General features: G+C 41.1%; 2 protein-coding genes across 2 annotated transcripts in view; both read right to left on the reverse strand.

Moving 5' to 3' along the window:
* Positions 1 to 18,300, reverse strand: part of CMTM8 (CKLF like MARVEL transmembrane domain containing 8) — a 34,928-nt gene extending 16,628 nt beyond the window's left edge. The window contains exon 1 of the mRNA XM_039711539.1: positions 17,840 to 18,300. Within this exon, the coding sequence (XP_039567473.1) occupies positions 17,840 to 18,007 (168 nt within the window). The 5' untranslated portion in view covers positions 18,008 to 18,300. The remainder of the gene's footprint in view (positions 1 to 17,839) is intronic.
* Positions 18,301 to 19,853: 1,553 nt separating this feature from the next.
* GPD1L (glycerol-3-phosphate dehydrogenase 1 like) overlaps positions 19,854 to 20,371 on the reverse strand; it is a 40,071-nt gene continuing 39,553 nt past the window's right edge. Inside the window, exon 9 of the mRNA XM_039706056.1 lies at positions 19,854 to 20,119. Coding sequence (XP_039561990.1) covers positions 20,075 to 20,119 — 45 coding nt within the window. The 3' untranslated portion in view covers positions 19,854 to 20,074. The remainder of the gene's footprint in view (positions 20,120 to 20,371) is intronic.

Genomic DNA, 20,371 nt, shown 5'->3' on the forward strand with positions numbered 1-20,371 from the left:
GTTTCCTAGTGGCTTCTTTTGTGCAGCCTCTAGAGGTGATGGCTTTTTTGAGGAAAAACTTGAAGATTCAGTACAAACACCTTCAGATATAAAAGTAGTGATTAAATTCCATATTCCAATAATTTTTCCTTTTCAAAAGCCTGCTTATAAATCAAGATTGGTGAAACTACAAGGCTGAATGATTTTTTTAATTTAACGTTCAAAAATTAATACATTTTGGAGTTCTGAGTAAAAGCTGTAACTGATTTCTTTGAGAATTAGCTAACACTCAATTTAGTCCTTTAAACAGTCCTGTTCCCATACAGGTAGTAGAGAAGTAAAAATAAATCCTATGTGACCCACAGGAGATCCAGGAGCAATTTACTGAGTTGATTTGTGAGGAGACCTATCATTGCACTCATACAATGTCAAATGATTTATTTGATTTAAATTTTAGATCTTCATAGTATAAATTTATGTGTAGATTTGAGAGCTCACATTTGTCAGGAATATCAGCTACTTGGTGGAAGGACTTAAAAGAGCTTGCAGTGCTTCTTTGAGGCAATTTAAATTAAAAAAACAAAGGAAAACCACATTGGCAAGCTTTTTGAATTCTTGTTCTGAGACATGAAGCTAAGATTTGGACAAAGGAAGACGCTTCCTCACATTCACCAAGAATGTCAGCTGATGATGAATTTCACATCTCCTCTCAAGACAGAAAGGACTTCCAGAGTGCACCTGCAGTTTAACTCTGGGATAAGTTGCCCCCTTCCACCTCAGAAGCTTGGGTGGGGCAGACAAAAAGCTTAACCTATTCCTTTTCCTTTACACAAATGCAGTGACTGGCTCACAAACATATGAGAATTTTCCTGAGAAATCCTTCCTGTGAAGGACTACTTCAAGCCAAGCAGTAGAGGCATATTTCTGGAGGTGAAGACCACAGTATGGTCCTTGAGTTCTAAATACTATTTCTCCTTTATAAAGCACTTATACAAATTAAATGTGCAGGCTTAACCTGCTGTGTTCACTGAATACAATGTTTGTCTCTTGCTTTTGGGAAGTGCATTGTGAAGAAATTATTGTCCTTGTACAGAAAAACTAAGAAAAAAATGCAGTAACTGTCTGTAATATCATTTACTTTTTCTTTTTTTATTTAAACTGGAAAAGGGCAGAAGCAGATTCTGAGTTCAAAAGACACAGGGCCATTTGTGTCTGTCTGAACATGTCTTCCCCAATGTGGCTATTTACTTTTTTGTTTTTATTACAACAACTACTACTGGTATGGAGCATGATGGCAGGATTTGTTCTTCTGATCTAATAAAATCACATACATGAAAAGTCATCCTTAACCTTGATATTGCCTCGTCTATGAACATACAAACTCTTCCTTTGAAAGAAGTTTTGCAGCACTCTATTGTCCTTCCCATCTCCCCTGAAGGGACATAGTTCCTGAGGGTAGAAAAATACCAGCTTCTCAATAAATGGCAATGATTTTGTAAGCTAATTTTAACATTTGATGCATGTGTGCATGTGAATTACACACCCACAAAAAAAAGTAATTTTGCCATCGTTTTTACATTAATAAGGTGAATTATTTTTAAAGAAGAATTCCTAACAATGGCTACCTTATGAATTATAAATGATTATTTATGTAGTTCACTTTGTTTAAATGCTGTCTACAAGAGAACAATGCTGTATACAGCTGCTTTATTAATAATGTCACTGGCTCTTTGTTGCTATTTTTACGTCTCCACCTTCCTGTTAGGCCATGTAAATAGAGATGCCTAAAATTAGCGGGCATGCAGCATTGTTTCACAAGTCTTAGCTGCTACATTAAAATAGGAAGCTTATTACTGCTTTGGGAATAACTTTTATTTTGCCCTATAGCTAAGATACAGAGTCATAAAGCCAGATATGATGCAATGGAAAATTCAAAGGGAGTACCTGCTATGAAAACCTATTGCTGCATTCTTCATCCATTTAAATAGGAGGAAACCCTTAGCTGCTCATTCAAAAAAACCTTTACACTGAAAGCATCTTTTAATTTCCACAGCTGAAAACCAAAAAAATAGATTTTGTAAAATACAGAATTTTTTCTTGCTGTGAGATAGATTCTTCTAGTTGAAGAAAAGTTGAAACAATTCCCCTCACCCAACAAACAGAGGAGAAAATAAGATGATAAAGAGATAAGGAAAGAAGTCTGCATTCAGATCTGTTGTTGTCTACATATTTAGAAGCTAACTACTTCTATATTAAGTCCCAGGAAAAATAATCAAACCCTAAGGACTATGATTCACATTCTTAGGTAAAGATTAAGGATTTTACAAAGACTGATCCACATGCTGTAGAAGCACCTCAATGAAAAATCCTTTTCCTTCTCTGGCAAAATTGCTTTCTTTCCTGAGTACACTTAGCAATAACAACACAGAAGAACTGCATGCCTATAAATATTTAACACTTGCATATGCTGTTCTGGAGGCATTTATGTTCAAAGACTTCACTGTCAGAAAGGACCATTTTGGCCATGTTGCCAATGGCATAAAGATTTCAACTTACAACATGCTTTTTGGAAAGAGATGACACCTTGGCACAGACGTTGCAATGATAAAATTCATCTTCTCTTTTTAAAAAAAGCTGCCATAATGTCTACTGCTTTCATTGGTGAAAAACCCCAGCCCCATTTCTCATCTGAATTTTTCTGAAGTCAGTTTCAAGTCATGTCCTTTTCCAAAATGTCCATCTGTCACCAATATATCAAAGATAACTTTGAACTAAGGGCCATATTTCAAAATTGTTGACAAGACACAACTGAACAAGAGATAATCACAAATACCAGCATTGCTTCTGGCAACAAGCTACATTGGGTTTTTTTTTTAATTCTGCTTTATTTTTCTCTTATTATTTTTGTGGTAATAGTAGAAAGAGTTGACTTTGAAGGAATCAAGAACAAATCCAGAATTAAGTTTTCAACAGAGGCCTATTTAAGGTTTGTTATCACTGTTCCACATTTAATGCTTTGCAGAGATGTTTAGGGTACTAAAGCAACTTTAGAGTGAAGAATTATATGCAAGTGAAAATATTAATGCCAAATTAAAAAAAAATTAATTGGCCAAACAAGTAAAACAACTCTGCGCATCAGTCATGCTTTTAGAGAACTCCTTTTTCTTGAGCTCCATAACTTTATTTTCAAGGTTCTGAAGAAAGAAGTCCACAAGCCTGAAGGATTTCCCACAGCCTGTCTACTCTCCATAATAAATACTCAAGCAGTGCATGCAGCATAAAAGAACAAAGTAAAAAGGTCTGTGGGATACCTGACACTCGAAATTCAAACTACCGAAGTCATAAATTAAGTATATGTGCCTGTTTGTGGGGCAGGGTATAATGTTCTCCAACTGCTTCAATGGGCCTTATGTAAACAAAGAACAGAACAACTGGTGACAAATGCCAGCTTTCTAGTGCAAGAAAAAAAGTCTCCAATCAAGGAAAAAAAAATAACCTCAATCCATTGGCTTATCCAGATTTAAATATGTGAGCAGAAATGATTTAACGTTGCTCAGATGTTTGCTCTGATTTTGTGCCAGAGGTTAGTGCCCTGCAAGGGTGACTGCAGACAAAGTTGCTCCTCAGTTACTGCACTCTAATGCTCAGTGTATTTGAGGTAAACAAATCACTGGTTTGTGGTATCACCACAGGCTAAAGTGTGAACTGCAGAGAACAGCATGGCATGGAGACCTTGTCTGCTGTCTGCATTTATAAGCTATGTCTGAAACCAGAAATTCTGTATTTGCCTCCCGTAATGCATAAACACAGAAATGCCAAGAGCTGCTGCTTTCACTGCATTCCCTCATGCTTCACTGTCCCCACAATACAGCTAATATATTTTGGGTTTTCAAGAATTTTTGATTCCATTTCTCCTCTAAATCTGATTTCCCAATACAGCTCAGATGTCAGATGGCTACAAACTACAGGGATTACTATGGATTAATGAATCTCGCATGCCTGAAGGTGTTTAGAGCAATTACCCCTCTTAGTGGTAACGTATTTCCCACACATTCTCCTTCCAGTTCCTCTGTCAGCAGGGCAGTTTCCTCTGGGAGACAAGCATGCTGTTACACCAAAAGCTGGTACAACCCCCAAACTGATCTAGCAAAGTGTGCCCACAGTCCTAGCCCAGGCTAGAGCTTTGTTCTAAATTTCAGGGAAATCTCCTCAGCACATCAAGCTGTTGGACTGAGTTAGCACTGCTTGCCCTCCATCCCACCCAGCCTCCACCCATCCCCTGCACTAGCGAAGCCCAGAGAGCAGACCAGGACACCAGCTCTGTCCCAGGGCACAGTTTCATGCACAGACTGAGCTGTGAGAGGGGAGGACAAGGCTCCCAGAGCAGCGACCACTTGGTGATGAGAAAGGCAGATAAATGGAGGGCAGTCACCTTGTCAGACTGCACCATGAAACAGTTTATGAGTCAACCACCACTGCTGTGCTCAGGTCACAGCTCGTCACGGCTCAGGCTGGGGCGAGCTGGGACTGGGTCAGCTGCTGGCGTGGTGCAGGCAGCCAAAAGTACCAAAACCCAAAAATGCAGCCACTGGCTTTGTCGAAGGCTGTCTGCATGTGAGCTGTGATTCCTGAGCAGCAAGTGGTGCAGCACTCACACCAAGGTTATGGGGAGAAGAGCTAAAGGTAGCAACAGCCAAGTTGCTGAGGGGTTACAGGCAGAGTGAGGGGGTGCTCTGCACTTGCTCTGGGGGAAAAACACTTTGAAAATATCTTTGACTGCAAGCTTTTTTGAATAAAAAGCCTCCATATCACTATGCAAGCTTACAGCTTGCCCTTCCCACCCAAATGGTTCTTCTGAAAAAACCCAAGCCTTTTCCTGCAGTGCTGTTTATATTATAGCATCCCAATATACACAATCAACTTAATTATATTTACTTAGCTAACTTCCACACCTTTTCCCCTTTCTATTTCCTCAGATTTGGATCACGGCTTTCTTCTGCTCAATATTTTCTTCCCTAGAATGACAATAGTGCAGATACAATAAAGAGGTGTTACCAGCCTTTTGTTCAAGTGCTCTTTGTTAAGTATTTCAGCTATTTACTGCCCCCTCAGAAGTTCCTGTTTTCCCACTGAGGGGGGAAGGGAAAGCCTGTACAATGACATGGCAGCTTTTTGTTCAAAAAGTCTGCGTGCAGAGATACTTAGCACATTTCTCCTGCAAAGCCTGATATTACTAGTTTCAAATCAAAAAGGGAAAAAATCTTAAAATAATTTTTAAAAATTATGCACATATATAAAGTAGTACAAAAAAATAGTACTTTGCAGATATCCCTTTCTTCAATCTATGAATTATTGCTATATCAAAATGCCTACATCCATACACTGAAAACTCAGCCCGCTATGATGAAATGTGCACAAACACAGAGGCATGTAGTGTAATCTCCTTCTGCCAACAATATTGCAGGTCTTAGTACATAAAACCAAGAAACCAAGGAATTAGGGCACTGAAAGTCATCACAAGCTGGGAGCTTTGCTAGTTCACACAAAGGGAAAAGGAAGAGCATGGCATCCACAGCAATTTGTCTTTGATACAGGAAAAGGCATATATCATTTGATAATCCAGTGATAAGGCAGGACAGCTATGGGACAAACCCATCTGTTGTATTGAATAAACAAATTTAGATTGATAGTTCTGATGCTGAGCTGTTTTGATACATAGGATTTAATAGAATCACGATGTGGATGTAAAAAAATTATCAGCATTTCATTACAAAATAAAGTATGTCCTGGGACTGTGGGATATATGACTATAGGGAGCTTTGAAGAAATAAATTAGGCAGCTGGGTTATAAAAGAGCATGCCCAAGCAATGGATCTGAACAGCTTCCCCTTCCATCAACTATCAACTAGATGTTCAAGCCAAAGAAACTGTGTACAAGAAACAGGGAATTTTTGGGTAATCTTGGTACCAAGTGGGTTAACCATGCCTGTTATTCTCCCAAAGTCAATTTTAACACAACAGGTCAACACGAAAATGGTAAAAGCCATTAATTAGGCTCCTCCTAATCTGCATCTAACATGACAGTGACTGCCCACGCAGGGGGATTGGAGAAGAAAGGTCTTAAGAAGGTGATCTTTTATCAGACTAATCCGTGGCCCTGGCAGAAGAAAGCAGTGGGGAAGGTTTCTGGGCATACCCTTTTCTTCAGCGCTGAACGGAAGCAGCAGCAGAGCCGCCCTTCACCAAAGGCCAACAAGAGGAGAGGAAACGGCTCTCGGAAAGGAGCTGCTGTCCTGAGGAGCCTGACAAACAATGCCAGCGCTGATTAGAGCACACAGACTTCACGGCAGGTTGGCTTTCATGTTCTCTTCATTTCGTGTGCAGATATGTCGGGATGACTGAAGTCAATGGGAAGCTCACAACAGGTTTTAAGAGTATCAAGAACTGATTCATTATAACCTTCTCTTCATAACAATATTGTTTGTGTACATTAGATCTTAATCTGATTTTGTTCCCATCAACTCATCCGGACTGTGTTTGCACTGGTTCTCAGGGTCATCTTCTTGCTTGTGTACATTGTCCATGTAATATGTAATCTACAGAAACACCAATCAGCACAAGTCAAAATTAAGCGTTCATTTTAAATTCACTTTTCTGCAATTTTTTTAAACTGAGACCTAAATTGAAGAGGCATTTTGAAATTAAGCTCATTTTTCAGAGTGAAAATTACTTCAGGCATAGTATAAGGTGGGTTGGAGGTTTTTTTGGAGTTTTTTGGGGGGGAGAGGGATTTTTTTTGTGTTTTTTCATTTTTGCCCCCCAAGACTAGCATTACGTTGTACACCTTAATAAGACGTGAAAAATTAGATGTAACTAAGCTTAGAGAATTCCTTTTCATTTATTGCTATGCACTCAGTTTAATTTTAACTTGAGCTGGTAAAACACTTTACAAGAGACCCCATCTCACCTTTAACACATTATCTTGACTTGCTTACTTCAGGCAAACATTTGCTAGATAGTTGTCTGTTACTGCATAAAGAGAATGTCAAGTTCTTTGTACAAGCGTCTGGTCACGTTTCATGATTGCCAAAGTCTAGGAAGAAATCCCCAGTTTGGGACAAACTGCTTGAAAACCTCATTCTCCCGGGTAAGATTCCTACAATTTTTGCTGAGAAGTTAAACAAAAAAATCTTTTCAATATACCAAATGGAACAATGAAATTGTACCTAGTAACATATAAGCTGTTTATCACTGTTTTACTCACGGCAAGTTTCATCATTAAATTACAGTTCCACAGGCCTGCACTGTATGTTCAAGATTAGTTTTATACATCTTTACATGGATGCTCATGTTTCAAACAGCAAACACACCACAAGAGAAGCCATCTCCAAGTAAGTCATTACTTTCCTCTTGCACACTGCCTTTTAAAGTTGTAAGAATGTACTCAAATGAGTAAAATAAGGATTGTGGTTTTCCAAAACTAAATATGGTAGTTTCCCAATGACAACTGTCTTTCTGTCAAGTATGAATTTTATTTAGCATCCAAGCGCCTCCCCATGCATTAAGAGAAATAAAAAGAACACTAATTAATGTATTGATTGGTACTGTGCTATATCTTAGTAACAGCATGGGAAAGGGGAAATGTTTTCAGCTTGGAGGTCAACTGGCAATGACTGTTGACAGTAACTGTTATGACTGTATTGCACAGTCCAATGAACATGCCTTATGCACACAGAGAGGCCTTGAAGCATCAATCAGAAATTCCAGCAGGGATCTTGCTTTTCCATGCAGCCTGAATCTATTGAAGAGTTTTCAGCCTTTTTCATCTTTCACTGAGATCACCACAAGACTGTGGTTGGTCTCAAAAAAATCCATCTCTGTCTAGCCTGATTTACGCCTCTTGTTTTAGAGAATGTTGTATGTTGGATGAATGCAAGAACTAAACAGGTCACAATATTCACCAACAACCTAAATCACTGTATCACTATCAACATATCTAATACTGTTCTAAAATACTATGGTATTTTTCATAGTTTTGTTTACCCATAGCTTTATGAAATCATTAAAGATGGATGTCATACTGAGCAGAGCCTGTTCTTTCAGTTGCCCAACATCTCCTCTCTTAAAACAACATTTTGCCAAATTTTTAGTGTAGGAGCTGCATTTTCTATGTTGATTTTCTCTGTCAAGCATGAAGAAGAGCAGATGAAAATCATGCAAAGCAGGATTTTGGCATGTTGCCCTGAGCTGCTGGACAAGAGGGCTTGAAGAAATGAGGCAGGGAGACAAAACCAAACCCACCACAGAAGAGTGATGGAAAATTAGGACTTGGGACAGAGGCAGAGGAGTGGACGAGAGAGAGGGACAAACATGTTGAAATACTTGCAGCTAAGTATGCAACACTTCCAGAAACGAGTTCTTCACACATCTTAATTCTATCCTTGGTTAAGTATACATTATGCTATAGCCTATAATTTTCTGACCACATGCTTTCCCCTTCTGCACACCACCACCTGCATGGAGCAACAGAAGGGAAAGCCTTCTTCAGAACAGCCTCCCCCTGTTTTGCTTTCTTCCTGTTTACTTGCATGGCCTGCAGAACTGCAACTCAGAGCTTTGCATCTGCTTGGGCTCTTGAAAAACACTGTGTTATCTGTATTGCCCCACAAGTCCATCAATAAACTATTAAACACATCTCTGTGAGACAGAGTAGTATGCTATCCCAATTTTAGACAGTGCATTAAAAATTAGGGTCAAAAGCCAATTCTTGCTGAATTTATGGAAAATTCTTTTCCCACAGTTTTTATTATGGCACTGCATTTTGCATCTTTACAACACAGAGCTCCTACTGACTTTCAGACACATCAGAGAATAATTGTTTTTTCTGCAACTCAGACCCAAAGCTGGGGATTCAGAAAACAAGCAGTAGAGTGGACACAATGAAATCTAGGCCTTACTTGCCTAGTTTAGCATCCCATAGGAACATTGTGGTGCAAGCAGAAGATAAAAATCAAAATTTCCAAGGAAGCAATTAGCCAGGAGACCATCCTCTTCCTTTGAATAATCCCTTTCCTTACTCACAACATGACTTCCTCCAATGCTGTGTGCACAATATCCCAGTCACGCCTAGAAAACCTCTTTTGTGAAATGACCATGACAGAAGTTTCTTGATAAAAACAACATGATCAAGCAGGTTTTGATGGATTCCAGTACCTGTACACAATTCAATACAAAACCAACACTGTCAGGGTGAAACTGATTTTGGGGCTTCTTAATTTCCAAGACCTTAATAACATAATAATGTTTTTTAATTCTTAATTGTATCACAGTTTACAAATTAAACTACAATCAAATCAGCACAAATGCTGTCATTTTTTGGTCTTTTTTTCCCCACTAAGGACTGAATTATAGCACCACTCTCCCCAGCATGTATCATAGTTGTGAGCTGAGCCTGTAAAGGACAACTGTGCATTTGTTTATGCTTTCCAACCTACAGCAGCAGTAACAGGCAATCACCACTGACTCACCTTCTCCTCACCTGATCCTTGTCAGTCTGCTCTACAGTGGCTGTCTCTGGCTGGGCACAACCAAAGCTGATGTTATCAGCTCAAGCGTAATTTTAAAGACACATTGTAGATGTTTTTCTTTTGATAGAGGATTTTTTTTAACCTCTTCCCCTGTCCCTCAGTGCTGAATTCCTGCCTGCAACACTCAGTTTTTAAGTTTCACCTACAGTTCTCTCAAAACCATGCTGCCCCATTCAGCTACTACCTACCATAGGAGCTGAAGCCTTTGGAATACCATTATTGTTGAACGCAGAGAACCTATGCTAAAATATATATTAATGGGACAGACAGGGTAAAAAAAAAAAAGTGAAAAAAAAAAAAAGAAAAAAAAGCCAAGAAAGATGAAATAAGGGAGCCTGTTAGCAGCTGCACAACTTCGAGGATCTGTGCAAAGACAGTGTCACCTTGAATTTAAATTCAGGCCTGGACACAGCAGCCACATTTAAAGCTGATGATACAAACTGCTCTTATTTTCCGGTATAAAGCAGAGGTTCTTGACAGATTTCCTTTCAAGTTGTGCACATTAGGCTACCAGTTAAAGACAAGAAGTGATTACCAGAGTATGATCAGAGAGGCTGCTTTCCACACATGGCCTCTTTCCAGGGTCCTGCTTGGGATGTTTTCAATTTACTTATTCTTCATAACTAGATTATGATATATCCAGAGACTGGCACCTTACTGATTACTACCACACCTACTTACTTTGTCTCAGTTCTACAAAATCTGATTTTAGCACATCATAAATCAGACCAGAAACATTGTGGCTGCCCAGAACAAACTGCACAGACTGCATACCTCTAACAATACCAATTTGTTGAAACTGGTTTTGTTTTGCTCTGAAGATTTTTCTCTCAGCAAACCTGTGGTTGCACCAGTGTCATCTGCACACCCATAGCTTGCAAAAATGGTCAGTGTAAACACTCAATATTGTGCTCTAGCTTGGCAAAAATGCAGTCACACCCAGGAATTATCCAAGATTGTGCAGAGAAGAGGTCTGGCAAAGCCTGGATGTCGTATTAATGCATGTAGAACCAAGAGCTCAGCCTCTTTAAGTTGATTAACATAAGCATAACACCAAACTTTCCTTGGACCAGTCCCAGGTACCACTGAAAGCAGTGACTTGATTCTTTCCTTACTCAGTCCCTCCTCCACTGGAGTTTCAAGAGCCTTATACCTGATCTGGTCCTTTCAGAGGCAGGTGAATGAGTGCCAGCAGCTTCCATAGGGAACTGGCTCAGGCCACAGGAACAGAACTGCCTTGCCAAAGGCCTGATGGATGATAAAAGCTATTTGCTGTTTGACACTAGAAAAAAGAAAAGAGCTAGGTCCTCTCTGCAAGGACACACTTTCTGTGGTTTTTCTGGAATTCAAAGGGGAAAAGGTGCAGAAATATCACACAATATGTACTTTATCCAAAATAAAATGAAGCTAAAACCTATTTATATATATAAATGTATGTGTGTATATGCATGTATATATATATATGCATATTTTTCTGCATGACCATTATAAACTAAATCTATGGCACTGTTATTCCCAGAAGGGAACAGGAAAAAACAGTAGGCTGAATGAGAAGGCAATCAACTAACAAGAACAAAACATCATCATTCCCTCCACACTTCCCATTCTGAAGTGTTGAGAGTCCCCAAGAGAATTTTTCTGTGGTTTTGAGAATTCAATTTTAAAGAAAAATCTTTGAGGCACCACTGCTCCAACCCTGCCCGTTGGTGCTATACAGGAGGTTCAGAGCACGGAACAGAGCAGACACATCAGTGGGCTCCCCAGGTACACAGGAGCACTCCCATCCCAAGGGCAGGGAGTGAAAGGCATCTGCTTTTGCTCTAGAAACAGAATTTTATTAATGGACTCAGAAACCTGGGGGGCATTAATGATTTTGCAAGAATCCAGTGTGACCCATACAAGGCAACTTCTTTCTGTGTCCTTTTCCTGTTCACATTCTTACTACACTGCCAACAAATACACGTCTTCATCATACACTGCACGGAAAACAGGGGTTTTTAGATAGGCATACAATACTTCAAGATCCTCTAACCTGTGGTCTTAAAAAAAAATAATTACAAACAGAAAGCAGGAATGAGAGTGCAGAAATAGAAAAAAAAAGAATATAACACAATGGGAGAAAAAAAAATCCCAACAATCCCAACTGAACCATAAATGAATAACCACAAAGAAAAGAGACACAGTCAAGTCCAGGATCTCAATTCATTTTAGGACAAAATGCACCATCAGGTGTCTGGCATTACCACTGTCTTCCCACAGCACAATTACCCAGGGATTTGGGACTCCTGTGAATATCTGGAAAAAGGCAATTTTCAGGAATGCAGTCACAGTCTCTTTACAGCTATTTCATCGACCTTTGTCCTCAGGCCATGATGGTCCCCTCAGCATTTACCCTCATGACTCACACCCAGCCACAGCATCATGCTAAAGCTGAGCACCTGGGAAGCTCTGCCTATTCCATTAGGAATAATGTGAGGACTGCACATTTCACTATCATAGCCACTGAAGCCCCCAAAGATCGATTTATTTATTTATTTAAAAGTAAGTTTGTGCACATAAGAATTTTTGTAGGCACAAAAGAAAAATAATTTCTAGAGTTTGGGAGGGAGAGGGGGAGGATTTATATTATATTCACTATCCACCCAACAACAAAGTCGATGTTTAAGTATGACTTTAAAGCATTCTTCTCATGAAGAGATAAAGACATTTCATACGTGCTGTACCTTAACTCTGACGTATTGAGAATATTTTGCATTTTTGACCTTTGGTAAAATATCTTCATTCCATTTAAGAGGCATTTTCACCTTCCTACCATTTTAGCTCTAATACTGTTTTTATCATCACTTGGAGCACATTCAAAAGGTTCTGTTTTCTTGTATTCCCCAAACAGTTCTCTCTTCCCAAGGAAACACCCTGATCTTGTCCAGGAAACCAAAGACCTTACAGGAAACGGAACTTTAAATAACTATGGGATCCTAAAGGAAGATGGAAATCATATAGATGTGTCTATTCAGTACACTAAAGACAGCTAAGGGTTAGCAGTGGAACAACAGCACCTAAGAAAGGTAGAACTGAAACCTGACTTCAGCAAGAGTTTTGTCTGATCAAGACCAAAGGAGAGAGCTGAGACTTTATATTGTGTGTTTTCTTATTCATGCATAGGAGCAAGAAGCTGCTGGATGAAGTGACTGACTAGTCACTACAGGATTTGGTTTTTTTCCATTCAGTAATTCAAACTGAATCATATTAAGATGGTGCTTGTGTACATCTCCTCCAGGCAAAGCACTTGTTCAATATGTCAGGAGGTAGCTCAGTGTTGTCAACTACTTGCAAGCAGACATGCTATGATTGGAGTAAAAAATCACATTATAAGAAAAAAAATCACTACTATTCCTGAAAGAAGAGAAAGTCTTGCTGCCACTCAGGTGAGGAAAGAGGCTCTTTGGAACTCCCTCCATGCTTCTGAGCTATTCTTCTGAGCTTTTCCAAGAAATGGGAGGGCAGGGGGAGGATGGTATATATACATAAAACTTTGAACTGCAGTCAGAGAGGCCATAAGACTAAAAGATAAAGCTAAATTCAAGGAGAGCTTTAAATGCAATTTTTGTATTTTAGCTTTCTCACAGTAGATCATCCCTTCTATATTACTTCTGTTTTTCTTAACATTTATATGACTTTATTGCTGAGTTAATTTAACACTTGAATATTTGTAGATGAGTTTGATGCATCTCCCAGGAAAAAGACAAAGGTGAAAAGTCTGTTGAACAAACAAACACTTGCACATTTCCAGTTGCTCTGGTTGTGGCAACCTCAATATCTCAGATCTGACCTAACTTTCAATATCTATTTAATATTCTGAGGGTCACCAGTCTACTAGAATAAACAAAGTCAACAATATTTCCTTTATGAATTAAACGTTCAGAGGTCTAACATTTGAAAAAGAATAATGAACCAGTGATCAAAATTATTGTTACTGTCCAGAAACATAAATTTGAACCACAATTTTATGCGGTGCTAATAAAGTAAATGAATTCCTATCAGGCTTCTATTTCAAGTATCTATTTTATTCAGGGCATTTCAAAGAATAATGTTCATAGAACAGCATAAATAAATGCAACTGTAAGTACAATTTACACCATCACAAGATCTCATGTGCAGCATCAGCAGAGTAACAACCTTCTAAACCTTTCCAAGCTACATAAGTATTTGTTTTTGTCAAGGTCAAATAGCCATCACAAGCCTTAAAATCAGTAGTGCAAGTTTTACAAGAGGCTCCATCTAGCAACACACTGGTATGAAGCAACAATCTGAAGAGACCAATGTCATCTTGCTAGAAAGTAAATATTTTTATAACTACATCCATAGCAACCACAAAACCCTCCACCTCCCCAAAGTGATCCATAATGCTTGACTTGAGAAGCTGATTTAAAGCTCTGAGAAGGTATCACTAGCCATCATTTTTCTTGGCCATAAAAGTCCCAGGAAGATAAACGTAGCTTTTCTGGGCCATCATTTTACAGAAAAGAAAGACTCAAAAGATATCTCTAGAAATTGCTATACTTGCTCATTTTGAAACTGTAAATCCTCCAGGGGGACTGTTGGTGCAACACTGTAGGAATCAGTATCAATTATTTTATATGATGCATTTTCACTTCAGCATCAACCCAGGCAACTGACATCTCATTTTCTCATTTAAAGACTTTCTGTAACACCACTTACATATTCTACAATACTTTTCACCATTGGATCTCAGTGCTCCTTACAAAGATTAGTATATATATTCCATGAATGGATGAGACATTCTGGGAAGTTAGAGAGATGCAGATAAATTAGCTTGCAGAGTCAATGGCCAACTAAGGCCAGTAATTGCAAGTTTCCAGAGTCAGAAGCCCTTGCCCTGTCCAGCAAGCACCACTACTTCTGTATATAAGTGCTTTGGACAGCCTTGCGTTTCATGCCAGTTTCCAAAGGCCTCTCAGAAACCCAGTGCCATTTTCCATTTTGCTTTTTCCACTGAAATAAACTGACCCCAGTTCTTTCCAAGTGAGTGGCAGGAAACCTTGCACCTGCTCTGATCATGGAGACAGACATCAAAGGCAATGGAAATCTGTCAGCACCAGGTAATTTAGCCTACACTTCAGGCTGCATTTCTGAGCTCATTCATGCTAGATGTATGCAGTGCTAGACCAAAAGCCATTACAGAATTAAGCTGAACCAGGTTTGGGTACATAACTCTATTACTGCTGAATAGGCACAGTCAGCCTCATCCCACATTTACACAGGCTCTAAAACAGCTACATAAAGGATGGATAATACCTGATCCATCATAAAACCTGTCTTTATAAAGCTAACTCATTTTGAACAAATTTGAAACAGCAGACTGAGTTAATAGCAGACCAGTGCTTTGCACAACTACAAAGAATCTCTTAGTAGGAAGTGTTAAGCTGAATTTACTGTGCCATTAAACCACAGTCTCAGTGCAGATGTAGGCTGGTTACCAGCACGCATGGAAATCCACAGAGCAGTAAATTCATCTTCACAGTACGCAAATTAGGGACGTGGGAGCAAAACCTGATCAAGATCCTTCATTTAAGGGGCTGGAATATTTAATTTATGTGGTAACATTCTGCTTTTCCATTCTCTTTGGCCAAAGAATAACACAGATTTGCCCTTTGCCTGCACAAAGAGGAGAGTTTCAGAGTCAGGAGACACAGACTGCACCCCTCTTGCTGCATGCACATTGCTGACTGACAGCAGCAATAATCAAATATTTATGCAGCCCCACAGTGCAAACTCTCAGAGCATTTAGCACCATTGTTTAATGCCCCTAGCTCAGCTTTAACATGGACATGGGATCTGGCAGATGAGTAGCTGCACTGACAGCAGATATTACTAAAACCAGTCTTCTTCCCTGTCCATGTCACAGGTGTCCCAGAGAAGGGGCACCAGAAGCAAAGGGATGCTCCTACCACAGCTGCTGTCCTTTAGAGCTCAGACTGGAAAAGATCTACCAGGCTGCAAACTCCTGAGACTGAATTACATGCTGGTCTTATTTACAGGCTTGCAAATCCTTAGCAGAAGGATTGTGCTATAAGCTGGGGCATCAGTACTGAGGATCAGAAACATCCTGAAGGGTCAATCAGTGCAGGCAAGGCACAACAATCAGAACAGGCTGATTTAGGGTACACAGCTGCAATACTGCTGAATACGCCCAGCAAGTTTTGAAGTAGAGGTCTTGGGATCTTTAGTCATGCACTGTTAAAGCACATTTTCTCTCAATAAAAAAAAAAAAAGGCAAACAAAAAACCACCAGCATACTGAACTGGTGGAAAATGTTTAACCAAAACCCAATGCCAAATACATATATATATATATATAAAATATATATATATATATATACACACACATATATATACACACACATATAAACTCGCTATTTGATTTTAGTAACTAGGGTTCTTTCAGCTAATTCCATATAAAGGTCTTCAGTAATATATTTTTCTTTAATTTCAGGGAAGAACAGCTACTCTAGCTGCTTTAAAATAAGTGGAGTTAAGAATTAAAAGTATTTCCTTAAAGACACTTTCTATCAGTACTCTACTTCTGTAGGACCTGCCCTACACCTTTCAACTTAATATCAGAACTGTACTCTTCCTCTCAAATACACCATTGCAAACCAGTAAAAGTAAATCTACATTAGAGACTTCTGTTAGCTCCTTTGAGTTGGCCAGGAACTGCTCATTTTACAATTACCCCAGGAATAAGGAATGGCTGAGAGGAAACAAAATCCCCCTAAAAAGCACCATCACTGTTCAGAAAGGTAAGCTGCACAATACCACCTGTCAACACAAAGTTGAGGGCACACTTCCAACAAAGAGTAAGCGAGAGCCTGTCCATGCCCCGTGGCCATGTAGCTCAATGTGAGTGCAGCCGATCCAGTATTCACAGCCAGGATGAATATATGACATTCCAGCAGGGCTCGGGAAAAGCCTTGGGCACCTCTGTAACAATCTACAGTGGGATCACTCTTCAGATAAAGCACGAGAAAGGTACATAACTCTGTTGTAATTACTAACTGAAAAGGAGTGGAAAAGAAAGCAGCTATTATTTCAAAAACTTGTTTATTCACAGATCTACCACAGCTTTGACAGTGAAGCATCTCCTGTACTTAACAGCCAAAGCAAGCCTACAATCACCTATGTACTGGAGATTGACAGAATTCCCAAGGACACAGGCACACAGGGTACCAGCTCTGACCTCACAGCCCCATCACTACTGGCCTGCACAGCAATCTGGCATGTCAGTGTGCATCCTCTCTCCAGTGGCACTGCTCCTGCCAGAGGTCCTACATCACACATCAGCCTGAAGCTTCGCCTGGTTATTTTAACTTTGAAGTCAGCAAAACCAACAGCCATTCCACTGCTCTGGTGAAGCACAATGTTTTCAAGCCTTGAAAACCAATGTGGTCTGATAAGTTAATCCTTGCAGCTTCAGCACAACAAAAACTTCACATAGGAAACTCAAAAAGTTACTTGGGGCAGCCAGTTCTTCAAGACTCTTAATTATTAATAGTGTAGATGAATGGAATTAAACAGATCATTTTTAAGAGGAGATGCTGAGTATCTGTTGCTTAACACACTGAGGGCACACGGGCCAGCAGAAGGATCCTGGTGTTGTGCTGTTCACCACCTACTACTATGGCAAGTGACCGAATTTAGCACTGCCTGGCTCTCTGTATTCATTTACACCTTACGGACTACCTGCAAAAACCAAATTCACCACCAAACCCAAAAGGCGTCAGTTCACCTCCCACCCCGCACAGGTGTATCTAAGCACTGAGAGCGTAAGGAAATGGTTTTTTTTCTTTGATCTAGGAAACAAAGATAAACTGTTTAATTAACTCTCACATCATGACTCTTCGTGTGCTATCAAGTGCAAAGCATACACAACCAATGTGGTTACAGAAAAGTCTCCAGAACTCAGTTCCCTGTCTGCCAAAACTCGTCTTTCCGCTACGGGCCGTGATGATACCGCAGATAGCACGGGAGGCTGAGCAGACCGCGTGTGCCCGGCGCTACTTTTCCAGTTTCCAGGCGGGACATTGGTGCCCCCGCCGTAGAGCCGCTCTTGCTCCCGTGGGCTCGTCCTTCCCCGGGGCTCACCTGCGGGCACGGACCCCGGGCAGCCGCCGGGCTGATGCTGAGGGACACCCCCACCCCTCAGGCCGGCGCTGCCCGAGGCTCCCCGCCCCTCCGCGCCCCCGGGGCACTCACAATCTCGGTCACCATGAGGAGCCCGGGCACGGTGCGCAGGAACTCCCTGTCGTAGGCGAGGGTGCTGGAGCTGGCCGACAGGTTGGCGGTGAAGGAGCTGCTGGTGGTGGTGACCGTGTGCGAGCGCGGGCGCGGCGGCTGCTCCTGAGGCGGCACGGGCGGCTCCATGGCCGGCGCGGCTGTCGCCGGACGGGCGGCGCGGAGGCTCCGCCGCTCGCCGCTTTGTGTGGCCCCGGCGCCGCGGGCAGCCCCCGCCTGGGCGCGGGGGAGGAGGAGGGTGCTCGGCCCGGGCGGGGAGGCGGGTCCGGAGCGGGGCCGCCCGCCCCGGAGACCGCCCAGCCCTCACGCCGCTGCCCCCGGGGCGGGACGGCGCTGCCGGTGCGAGGCATCCCCGGCGGTGGGGAATGAGGGCACAGCGCGTCCCCTCTCAAAGCCTGACCTCGCGGGCTTTCACACACTTGGGATCCCGTCTGCTTCCAGCGCGGCCGAGGAGCCACGCTGAGCCACTGCTGTCTGTGCCACAGCCCCGTGGGCGAGCACGGTTGGAGCGTCCAGCCTCATGCTCCGGCCGTCATCGCTCCAGGCTGTCAGCCCTGGCTCCGCGGGCAGCAAAGGCTGGCAGAGCCGGGCTGGTGCCGCAGGTGGCTGTCCCCGCTGGCTGCCATCGCCTCGCCAAGTGCCGCGGGCAGGGAACAAGGGTCTAGGAGCTAACACAGCCCTCCCAGAGCTGGAAATGGGGGTTTTGCTGCGGTCTGCCAAATAACCTGAGACTGAACAACGCAAAAGATGGTAAAAGTCACTGGAAATGTAAAGTATGAAGTCATTATTGACCTACACTACCTGGCAGTGTTGAGCTGTTCCTTAAGCTGTATTTTTCAGTATTCCAGTCTGAAGTGTCATCTTTAAAAAAAACCCAAATCCAAACATTAACAGATTCTAAAGAGATCCTCCATTCCACAAACTACATGGGGTTTCAACAATAAGCAAGCAGGTTATAGTTATTTTCAACGCTCAGGAACTCTAATTAGCAAAGGATTTTGTGGCCATTCAGTAAAAATGAAGTGTTTTCCACATGTCTGGTGCCTATTGTCCTTGAATTGTTTACTGCTGCTCTCCTACTGGATAACAAAGGCTGGATTTTGTGGTATTACCTTTCAGTAAGGGATTGAAGCAGCTGGGGAGGGAGGAGGAGGAGTATGGGAGAGTTTCTCCCAGAAATACAGGAAACATGAATTACCCAAAGGAACTGTTCTTGTGCATTATTGTGCCTCTGCTCACAGTGTAAGTGTGTCACAGTACAGGCTCCATGGGCTTCTTGGAAAAAGCCCATATCTTGGCTCAGGCTCTGTGGAGCCCTTGTGCCATCTACACTCTGACTAAGAAAAGAATTAAACTCTGATTAGGTCAAAATATGCAATTTGGTGAAGCCTTTCAATGTAAGTGTTTTAGACATTGGTGACTTTTTTATTTAAGATGGCAGAAGAAATGTGGCACAGTTTTGCAAACATGAACTGCAGGTCATCAGAACATGATGCCTGTCACTTGACATGATAAAATACACAGATAGCATATTTTTTATTTTTTTTTTAGGAAAAAAAAGACCATTAATACACACTCAAACCACTGAACAGAACTCAATCGTGGAACAAGGAATTTTATACTTTTTGGCAAAACCTTGCTTTTTTTGTGATATTAACAGGATTATGGGGGTTTTTTGTGTTCCTATTTTATCTTTCTTTTATATAAGAGTTGACATTTTAAATGAACAGAACACACCTGTGCACTGGTCTGTCTGGAGGCCTGCTTCAACTGGCTTGCAAGTAAAAAGTGCTTTATCTGATTCTTAAACACTGCCAAGGTTCCTTCCAATGCCAGAGCTGCTTTGCCATGCCCCTCTTGCTGTTTGTGAGGATCCATTTTAACAGCATCGATTTTCCCCTCTGAGACATTCCTGTCTTTTCAGTTTTCCACCTAGAAGATCAGTAAGTAAAAGTGAGGAAATATGGGGCTAAAATTCATGTCGCTATCAAAATTAACACTAATTTCAAAGTTGTTGGAGACATTCACATCACTTTCCCTTTGAGAGCTAGTTTATTTTACACAGGATGTATATTCCAGGATGTTATTCACTGGTCTCAGTGTTCATGCATAATTCTAAAACTCTTCGTTTATACCCTAAACTCTTGAGGGTCAGTGTTGGTTTCCTTTCAGCCATCAGAATCAGAGCAATACATTTCATTGCTTTTGGTCTGCACATCTGTTGTTTGAGCATCCCAGCTCCTGTAGGGGAGGAAAAAAAAAGTGAAATAAAAACACAGATAGGGAACCAATTGTTTTCTGCTTCAGCTATATTAATATACTGTACACTTTCAATGTCTGTTGTAGAGGTCTAGTATCATGATTAATTCAACAAGAACTGGAGGGCTACACTTGTGGGCAATTTCTCTGAACACTGGCTGCCACTTTGACTTCCCTGGTTAGCTTATTTTTCTCCAGCAACATATTCAAAGAATGAGTTTCACTAAAAAATGG

The sequence above is a fragment of the Passer montanus genome, unplaced genomic scaffold (assembly GCF_014805655.1).
Source record: "Passer montanus isolate IOZ18808 unplaced genomic scaffold, ASM1480565v1 scaffold10, whole genome shotgun sequence".
NCBI classification, from domain to species: domain Eukaryota; kingdom Metazoa; phylum Chordata; class Aves; order Passeriformes; family Passeridae; genus Passer; species Passer montanus.